Below are 10,357 nucleotides of genomic sequence, written 5' to 3' on the forward strand. Positions count from 1 at the left end.
AATGCGTTGACTGACCTGCAAAAGACTAGTGATTGGCGGTGAAGCAATGTGTAATATAGAATTTCAGTTCCAGCTTTCCTGAATTGGAACCAGATGATTTTCTTCCATTTCAGGATTCTTTTCTTCTGAATAATCTCTCCTTTCTTTCCCCTCTCTATTTCTTAAATTATGGATTTATCACATGTAATGGAAATGAATTCCATTCTCACTCTCAACCTCAGCCGCCTCAGGCCACTTTCTTCATTATCTATTCCAGTTCTCCAAAAAAAAAAAAAAAAAAAAATTATCTATTCCAACTAAAATAATAAAAATAATAGAGGGAGCGCAAAAGGGCATTGATGTAATATTATGATAAATAAGGCAATTACATTTCTATTCTCTGATCAACGGCTCAAAACCATCTGGCTACCTGAAATTTAAAAAAGTGGGTCCCCCCACACCCGGTGGCCCTATTGTGATATATTGTCCCCTTGTTTTAATTTAAAAAAGAAGATGATGTTAATTGTTTTATGGTAATAAGGAAGGAACGGGATGTTGACGTATGTGATTATCCCGTAGCCAGTGGGCTGTAGTCGATCTTAATAGTGCCATTGGCATTTTTTCAAGGCTTAGCAAAGCAGTGGCGGTGGGGTTTGATTTTGGATGATACAGTGATGACCCTTTCCCATCCTTCATTACTGTAGTATATCCACCAGTTTAACACTCCTAATTTTCTTTCATTCCCTCAAAAGCAAAATTATTTCCATATTTTCTTTTTATATATTATTAAAAAAATCTCATGCTGTTGATCATTTCTAAATTTTTAAATCATTAACTCACTTCGGAATAGCCTTATAAAAATCTTGTTTAATTCTATTATTACCATTCATGCCCATGTAAGCGATTGTATTATCCTCCTATAAGTTCTGCACTCTTACTCATATAATTATGAAATTTATTTTTTATGATTTATAAAAAAAATTCATATTCATGTGAGTCTAATAAGCATTAATATTTAATACTTTAAATATACAAGTCTCGAGACTTTACAAATAAACTAGAGTAATGATAATTCAAAATTTTGTATAACTTTGTGTGAATATATAATTAATTGAATGAAAATAAAAGAATGGAAATGCATCAATAAAAAGCAAAACATTTACTTAAACACTAACTTAAATCTGATATAAACTTTAAATAAGAGACGAAATTTAACTAATTAACATGTCAACAACTTAAAAAATGGGCAATGTTGCTTAGAAAAGTGGGGTGGGGGGATGTAATTATAATCAGATTATCACTTTGAGTAAAGAGATGATTTGGGTGAATTTTACCCAAACTCAAATATTTTAAAAAATAAAATAAAAGAGTTGATTAGGACGAGGGGGATGGAAGTCGGAGCCTTGCAGGAGTCTTTGCTTCAAATTCAAGCGTTGTAAAAAGGTTTCAAGAGCAGGTTTGTTGGGTTTGATGTTGTGTTATTCTGGCCCATACTCATCCTTGTACCAAAATGGGTTCCTGAATTCAAAATCAGGGCCTGGAGTTCAGTTGTCCATAACATTTCTCAGAATTTAAGATTTTATTCCAATTTATCGGCAAAATCTACGTGCATAATTCAGGAAACTTGACATTGGAAAAGCACCTAGGTTTGTTATTTTAGCTAGGAAATGTGAGCATATTATCAATTGTGAATTAAAAAAAAAAAAATTTGAGAATATGAAATTTTAACGTATAAATTACAAATTCATAAATGTGAACAGGACAAAAAAAAGCTGTCATTAAAATAGGCCCCATCGCACACTAAATTTTAACATATATATCAAAAAAATCATCATCCAAAAGAAAGAACACTTGTCTACTTTCCTCTACAAAAACCTTTCTGTGGCCAAGAAATTTGGAATCGAAGCTTCAAGATGGGAATTCCTATTTTTCTAAAACCAAAAGTTAATGGATGAGAAGACGTGATGTTTATAGGTAGAAAAGCACTCGAAAACAACTACAATCAAGTGGCCTCAACTTCACACAAAATAGATAACAAAATAGAAATTTCGTTTATCCATAGTTTTTTTTTTTTTTTTTTTTTGAGAAATAGTGTACAATTATTAAAAAATGGCTTACGGATCTTTCTTATTAAAATATTCCTTTACTCTTATACATAATCTACCGAGCCGTCACTTTCATTTCGCTTACCCAAAATTCAAGAATCTAGCCATTAAAGGAGAGAACCCACGACCTCCAAAACCGGAAACTAAAAAACCACAGTCAATACCACCTGTAAATACAGTGTCTTTGGTTGTTTTGTTATCGACATTTTAAGGCCCAGAAATTTTCTTTGAATCTGCACAAAGCAGTAGCAGCCTTTAGAAGAAATCAAGAAAAGTCACAAAAATGGACGGAGGGAACAACAAAAACAGGCCGAAAGATAATGATGGCAGTGGATGAGAGCAAGGAGAGCATGCACGCTCTCTCTTGGTGTCTTGCCAACCTTGTCTCTGCCACTTCTAATAGCACGTTAGTCCTCCTCTACGTTAAGCCTCCACCTTCTATCTACTCTGCCTTTGACATTGCAGGTTTCCAGTTCTATAGCTCACTTATCAGATTGTTGGTACATTTAACTAAAATTCAAAAATAATCAGTGAAAAGGTGATATTTGATTGCAGGGTACATATTTTCTGGTGATGTGATTTCTGCCTTGGAAAAATGTAGCAAGGATTTGGTGAACTCTGTAATGGAACGAGCAAAACTGTTTACAGGAACTTCAATGTAAATCACTCTTTCCTTTTTGCGTTTCTGCATGCGTTTCTCCGTTACTTCATTTTGTTTAGTCATGGATTTGGGGTCCTGAGCAGCTAAAAGTAGAAAGAGGAGTTGGGAGCGGAGAGGCAAAGGATGTGTGATATGCAATACAGTAGAGAAACTTGGAGCCGACACCCTTGTTATGGGAAGCCATGGTTATGGTTTCTTGGAGAGGTAATGACTAATGACTAATTTTTTTCCACTCGACGATTGAATAAGTTTATATACATTGTCATCAGGGTCTCATTTCCTCGTTGATTGTTGCAGAGCCATCCTTGGAAGTGTGAGCGACCATTGTGCCAAACATGCAAAATGTCCAGTGGTGATCGTGAAGCAGCCAGAGGAAAATTGACTTAATTTCCTCCCACAAACTTTCCAAGGGATGATTCCAGCTTTCCCCCAGCATCATGCATCTATAGATTCTACTCATCTACTTGTAAAACTACTTGAATCAACTAAAAAGTTTGTGGATAATTGGGCATACAGCTACACGCAATCTTTTTGATTCTGCGCATCCCATTGATATAAAAATTGTGTATTGATTTCTCAAATTTCAAATGATTTGAGTACCCCGACTATGGTGTTTGCTTTATCATCTAATTGATGTGTGTTACCAGAAAAAGCATTTGTAGCCATATCAGGGTTCCCCATCATCATAACTTGCTAAGATGTTAATTCCGCCAGCTAATTCCTAACAGAAATGATCCCGTGCACACGAGTACATGTGCGCACACGTCGGCACTCCCCCTTCATCTTACAAAGAAAACCTATGATATATCTATGAAGTCAAATCAAACTAACAAAATTGGTTTACTTCAGTCTACGAAACGTTATTACATAAAATACAAATTATAATTTTTTATAATCGTCACACAAAACTATGCTGATTTGATTTTCTTATATTTTTAGTTTAGGATGCTTAACACACACAGTTGCAATGGTCTTGTGGAAAGGGCACAACCGCACTAGTACCTGCAACTCGACTGAAGAACCATAGACAATATTTCTTCCTCGGCTAATAAACTAATTGGGTGAAAAGCCTATTTAACAACCACGCACGCAATAACAATTAGAGTAATTTTTACTTATACTCGGATGTATATATCCAATCACTCATTAATTGTTGTGTTAATTAAATTTATGATGAATCCTATACAACAATACATGTATGTAATTTTTTATTAATTAGGTGCTTGTATACCTTAGCATAGGTATATGAATTCTTTTTCATCGTTTAACTTTGTTTAAAATCAATTTCATATTAATATTTAAAGATTATAAATAATAAAACAGAATTTGCCTTTGCATTAATATTCAAAAATTATAAATAAAAACTATTTCTACAACCCCAAGCATAATTTGCTTTGCATAACAATAAATAATAAAAAAAATAAAATTGAAACGAAGAGATAAACTTATTTATTTTTTTCATACTCATTGATGCCTATTGAGTACAAAAATAAAACAGAAGAGGTGGTAAACAGTTAAATTCCATTGAACTGCTTCTTGCCAGACACTAAGACTGAAACTAACAAAGGCAAATAAGAAACAAGCTAATCAGAAGATGAGCAAACCTAAAACGGTACGCATCCTTTAGGTTCAAACTGCCAAGCAAACAACCAAAAAGTTGAGTATGATTAAAATGGACCTTTATCAATTCAAAGAAACAGGGCCACCAACTTTTCAACGCCAATGGCTCAAGATTTTTCTCCTAGCTACACTACAAAAAGGAATAGTGGGACTCAAAAGTTTTCCATCTCAATCACAGTTGCTTCCCTAAAGCTTTCACAACAAATAAGACCACATCAAAACTTTTGGACAGAACATAATTTATTCCAGAGGAACAACTTGCTACAGTTACCAGATGAAACCCTTTCCAAATCAAGCACGTAAATAATTCGTATTGCTAGATAAATTTCAGTTATCAAATCCCAGAAAGAAAAGGAATCGACAACAACCACATTTTATCCACATTAAAAGTGCATATACTAGTTGACTACCCAGCAAGACAGCCTGAAAAATTTAGACAACTAAAGGTATCGCTGGACCAAGAATTACAATTGTAATAACTGATATCAACTTCTATAGGAACAAGACATTCCACTGAGAGATTTGCTAAGGGTGTAGTGTGCTATACATTTCAGTGACAAAACTACGCCTTGAGCTAAAACTATTTTCATGAATCACGATCAAGGTGTATGCTTTCTACTCCACATTCTCTCCTAGGTGAAAGAGGAACCTGAAACAATTTGCTACAAGAAATTAACCTCACAAACTAGAAATCAAAGACATATATTTGGCCAAGTAAGCATCCAATTGTCACTATTAATATAATAACTAACTTCCGAGCAATAACCATTATTACTTTAAGAATCACCGATAAGAATCAATTTCCAATTGAGATTTAAAATCAGACTAAACCAAGACTATTAAAAAATCAATTACCAAACACGGTTCCAAGATTTACTCTTCCTCCGTTGCAGATTCACCACTCTTCTTGTTATGCTTCCTTGCATATCTCTTAGATTCCTCACGAACTTGGGATTCATCTACATGTAAAAAAAATGCAGAAATAAGATATAATAAAGTAAAAGAACAACAGCATCGCATCAAAACTATGAAAGGCATAAAAATGTAAAAAAAACAAAAAAAAGGGAAATATAGAAAGTGACAAAAATCAGGGAAAGTACAAACCCCTTTGGTCGAGGTGTACCTGTGCCTTCTTGGTTTCTTGATCCCGTTCTTGTGAGCCTTGTAAGACTGGTTATGAGATGTGTGGTTCTTTGACTTGCCATTTCAATCAAACTTTAAAAAAACAAGAAAACCCTAAATCCACCGCAAAAATTTTGAAATCAATGTGTCAATTCGGTTTTATTAGCGAATTTGTTGAATTTTTTATAAAAACAAAAATTATAAAACGGGGCTTACCGAGATGATTGGATAGATAGCAACTAGAGGCAAATGCTTCAGGTGAAGTAAGGGAGAAGGAGAAGGTCTTACAGTTAGGGCTAGGGTTTTTGCACATAGACGCTGGACCCAACAAGAATTTGGCAAAGTATAAGGACCTAAACGTAATTTACGTTTTATCGCCTTTTTACAATGCGTTTCGCTAATTAATAGAATTATTTATTTATTATAAAAAAATTATTATTAAATGTGAATAATTTATAATAAAAACTTTAATAAAGGAAAGAAAGACACGACGTTGACTCGAGCAACGGGCTGGGTGTGGAACCGGCGGCGTTTTGGTGTCTGTCATGAAGAAATGACGTCATCCTTGACACTTCAGCGGGGCCCTACTGCCAAACAAAATTATTCCTCTTGGGTGTTTTACTTGTGTCTCATTCTCAACCAGAAGCCCTGAAATCGGACTATCTGGTTCGTTCCCAGGCTTAGAAGGATCGTCACAAAATCCGGTTCTTGATTAGGGATCTAGAGAGCTGAAGCTATGTTTCTCCTTGATTGGTTCTATGGCGTCCTGGCCTCTCTCGGTCTCTGGCAGAAAGAGGCTAAGATCTTGTTTCTAGGGCTCGATAATGCCGGCAAAACCACCTTGCTTCACATGTTGAAAGATGAGGTTCGTTCTCCTTTTGCTTTTGTTGATTTTGTAATTTATTTGATCACTGTCTTCGATTTTATATTTTAAAATTGGGAAACGGAGGGGAAGTTTGAGATCTCTGATTTGTCTTTTGTCTTATAACATCTCTGTTATTACTTATTGCTCAAGAGCACGCGAATATTTAGCCAAATACTCGTTCGATTTTCTCTTCCTCTCTGTAGTAGATGGTGTAAAATTTCTTTTTAATGTGCCGGTTTCTAATTTTGGAAATTAATTAATCGAACAATTCAGTTGAAATTTATGTGTGTATTTGTGCATGCTGCCTCTCATTGATTAGCTACCTAACAAAGTGGCTTTACTCAACAGAGAAGTACATTTTTTTTTATTCTGATTACAGAGGTTGGTTCAGCATCAGCCTACTCAATATCCTACATCTGAAGAGCTCAGTATTGGTAAAATTAAGTTCAAGGCATTTGACTTGGGTGGTCATCAGATTGCTCGCAGAGTCTGGAAAGATTACTATGCCAAGGTAAGATAATCATAATGGTCTAGCTAGTTTTGCTGCTATATAATAATAGAGGTTCTATCGGCTATTCCAATTTTTTTTGGTATGTATTCCACTGGGTGCCAACTGGCGTAACCAGGGAGATAACTTGTCATGGTTCAAGGAGTCCAAAGGTCAAATTATACTTATGCCTGAGATTTAATCATAATGATTTTCAGCATATGTTTTGTAGCCCCATATTTCAGTATCTTTTGACTTTGTTTGTCAGCACAACCAATTAAATAAACTTGATATCTTCAGCACTATCTTTGCATTGCTTTTTTTTAATAATGTAATTCCAATATTGGTTATTGGTTCTGGGCTTTTATCATATGCCAATTGCTTTTTTTTTTTTCCATATTTGGCACTTAGTCATGTATGTTCCTGTGTGTATTTCTGTTTATTGACTTTTTTAATTCTATATTTGGTTTTCTTTTCTGGTATTCTTTTTGAGGTGTTGCATCCTTATGAGCACCTTTGTCAGAACTACATCATACTGTATTGTGCATTTCTTGCTTTTCAGTCTGTTTTGGTTGTCAGAGTCGATTTATACATTTTCTTTAAGTGTGCTTGAGCATTGCGTTCAAACACTTTCAAGTGTTAGTAACTATTTGCAAGGTTGTACTAAGGTATTGCTTCTTGTGACATGCTTCAGTTAAAGGCCAGTATGTTTTGAAGTGACTCAGGATTGGGATTAGGTTTATGTGGCACTATCTGCCGCCTATTATTTGATTTTGATTGCATTGTTTTCCCTTAATTCATGTATCACTATTATGAATGGCCAAATTTTGGCTGTTTCATTGGATTGAACTTCTTATACTATGCTTATACTTTCTAAGTTTTGCAAGTGTTTCCCTTCCTCTTCAATTTTTGCTTTCGTGATGACTTTCATAGCCTGGCTGTTCCAATTTTCCATTGGGGGACAGAGTGTCACTCTATGCATACGCTTGTAAGAGCAATTCTCTGCCCAATATAAGCTATCACTCAAAGCAGAATGCTTTAGGCTTTTTATAGGAAAAAATAAATTCTTCTTGCTACATTCGGCAATCGCCATATGTTGATTCTGTGGTTCTTCTATATCTCTCGAGTTTGGAAAACTGACATATATGTGACTCACTTATTGTTATAGTGCTGTGGAAGTCAAAGGTTGGACCCCAAAATTGTGATTGTGGCGTTCTTTTTTCTTTTTAGCCTAGTAATCTTATATTAGATTATTTTGGAATAGGATTTTCTTTTTGTGGAAATGATTAATATGAAGTTGTTTGCTAAATTTTCTATTTCTGATTTTTTTTTCTCATCTGAAATGGATTTGCAAACTTTTGCATATTCCGTGCTTCTGTCCGGTGTGTGCATGCTTTGAAGCTTGGTATTTCTGTTGTTTACTGTAGTTGGACCTTTTGTGTTCAGACTTGTATTTTTGCAAGTTAAATAGTTCCAAATGTGAACTTGCAATATAACGTCGTTTTATGTGATAAAGGTGGATGCTGTGGTGTACTTGGTTGATGCCTATGACAAAGAGAGGTTTGCAGAATCCAAAAAGGAACTGGATGCTCTCCTTTCTGATGAGGCTTTGGCTAATGTTCCATTTCTCATCTTGGGGAACAAGATTGACATACCTTATGCTGCATCAGAGGATGAGTTGCGGTACCACCTTGGCATGAGTAACTTCACCACTGGCAAGGGTAAGGTAAACCTAGCAGACTCAAATTTGCGTCCTTTGGAGGTCTTCATGTGCAGCATTGTGCGCAAAATGGGGTATGGTGATGGCTTCAAGTGGCTCTCTCAATATATTAAGTAAGGTAATTGTCAGGAAGACATTTGGCAGAACGACCAAAGCCCCCAACCCAGCACGCCCTGTCCTACCAGAAAAGTCGTGCTCATCCCCCCATGTTTAAATTGGAAGTATTGTGATCTGGATCTGTGTGGAAGGAGGTATTAATATCACTGCTCTGTAAAATTTTACTTGTGGCAGCGAGTTATTCTTTGCTCTTGTAGTTTGTCAATTGAGTTTCGCCATCTCTTGCTGTAGAGTTATTACGGTAAAGCCAGAAAATTGAAATTTTTATTGTAGTTATGTTTGTCTGCAATGACGCATTATGGAATGTATTTATTTGCTTGTATCTTATGTGGCTACGATGACATTGTTGAATGTATTTAATTTGATTATATCTTTAGACCAGAAGATGCTGGAAGATATCTTGTGCCGCATGAAGTTTGTTTACGGTCACGGCCGCCAAACTGTCCTCATTAAAAATGAGTTTTAATCTAGATTTTCAGATTTGGTCGGTATCAAAACTGTTGAAATTAAGGAGTTAATGGTTTAAAATTTAGTTAGTGTTAAATTAGCTTGTTACTGAATTTCAATATTATTTAATAAATATTAAATTTATTTTATGTAATTAATAATTTTTTAGATTGATATTAATTTAATAAAAATATTTTTACAGAGTTGGAATATTAAAAACAATAATTGTTTAATTTACTTTTAAATTTTAAATTAATATTATTGATTTTTTTAAGATATATTTTTCAAAATTGATCATCTCAAAAGTCCAAGTTTTTATAAAATTCAAATCATTTGAGATAGGATTGGATTTGGATACATTATTTATAGTAATCGAACAAAGTGTTTGGATATAGAACAAAGTGTTCAGATAAAGGATGAGTTGTTTAGAGTATAAGATGTTCAGATAAAATATGAAGTGTTTGGATAAGACATAAAAAGTTTCAATAAAAAAGAACTAACTTATAAATTGAATGTAGGTTATCGAAAAGCCTTATATCCCTGATAAGAATATCGCTTAATAAAATGTTGTATTTATGCAATAGGCAGAGTAAAATAGCTAAAGATGAGATGGCAAAATTCTTGATAATCATGACAATAATTAAGGTATGCAATTTATTTTTTATGTATTTTCAGTATTTACTTCTCTCTCTATAAGTACACTGACTTGAGCATCAAAACGGCTTTACTTAGACGATTGACTTCATATCTTTTCTTGCTGCAAGTTGTGCAAAGATCGTTTGATAATCCAAGAAACACAGACAACATCATCTCAGGAAACCAATTACCATCACTAAATCACTGAATTTTATTTGAATTTCGAAATGTTCAATTTTCAAGAATAACTTCAATTCTTCGAAGAAAAAAAAAACTCAAATCGTTTTTTATTTTTTTTTTTAACATGGCTGGACAGTTTGGGGTTGAAAACAATGGTTTTTAAACCCCAAACTGGAATTTTTTTGTCACTGCCTGTGCCCGTTGTAAATTCCCTATCATACGTTTTGCTGCCCAGCCCTACTTGAACAATACATCTGGTTTATTCGATCTTCCATTCATACTCAAGTGGCATGCGCTGTCTATATATGACTGGATGTTCTGAAATCATATGTATGTGTAAAAACGGCAACAACGATTAAAAAAAGGAGAAATGAATTGCCTTCGCATGGCCATTTTTGGAGTTTTTTTTTTTTTTTGT

The 10,357-nt window shown here is 34.4% G+C and overlaps 1 protein-coding gene, 1 long non-coding RNA gene and 1 pseudogene across 2 annotated transcripts; 2 read left to right on the plus strand and 1 right to left on the minus strand.

The window, feature by feature from the left end:
• Positions 1 to 2,147: 2,147 nt before the first annotated feature.
• LOC110653604 (uncharacterized) lies at positions 2,148 to 3,333 on the plus strand. Its single transcript, XR_009151126.1, has 4 exons — positions 2,148 to 2,549; positions 2,640 to 2,742; positions 2,829 to 2,949; positions 3,043 to 3,333. It is a non-coding gene; the product is annotated as an uncharacterized LOC110653604 (long non-coding RNA).
• Positions 3,334 to 5,051: 1,718 nt separating this feature from the next.
• LOC110653603 (uncharacterized) lies at positions 5,052 to 6,050 on the minus strand (annotated as a pseudogene).
• A 53-nt stretch (positions 6,051 to 6,103) lies between these two features.
• LOC110653630 (GTP-binding protein SAR1A) lies at positions 6,104 to 9,044 on the plus strand. The gene is made up of 3 exons (XM_021809354.2): positions 6,104 to 6,352; positions 6,732 to 6,863; positions 8,356 to 9,044. Exons 1-3 carry the CDS (start codon positions 6,224 to 6,226, stop codon positions 8,674 to 8,676), a joined length of 582 nt encoding a protein of 193 aa, XP_021665046.2. The 5' UTR covers positions 6,104 to 6,223; the 3' UTR covers positions 8,677 to 9,044.
• Positions 9,045 to 10,357: the final 1,313 nt, after the last annotated feature.

Source organism: Hevea brasiliensis, chromosome 9 (genome assembly GCF_030052815.1).
Source record: "Hevea brasiliensis isolate MT/VB/25A 57/8 chromosome 9, ASM3005281v1, whole genome shotgun sequence".
Lineage (NCBI taxonomy): Eukaryota > Viridiplantae > Streptophyta > Magnoliopsida > Malpighiales > Euphorbiaceae > Hevea > Hevea brasiliensis.

Excerpts from the sequence above, each read along its gene's own strand:
- LOC110653630 (XM_021809354.2), top strand. The coding sequence starts at position 6,224 with ATGTTTCTCCTTGATTGGTTCTATGGCGTCCTGGCCTCTCTCGGTCTC. Across the intron at positions 6,353-6,731 it reads TTCACATGTTGAAAGATGAG|AGGTTGGTTCAGCATCAGCC; the intron begins GTTCGTTCTCCT and ends TTCTGATTACAG. Across the intron at positions 6,864-8,355 it reads GGAAAGATTACTATGCCAAG|GTGGATGCTGTGGTGTACTT; the intron begins GTAAGATAATCA and ends TATGTGATAAAG.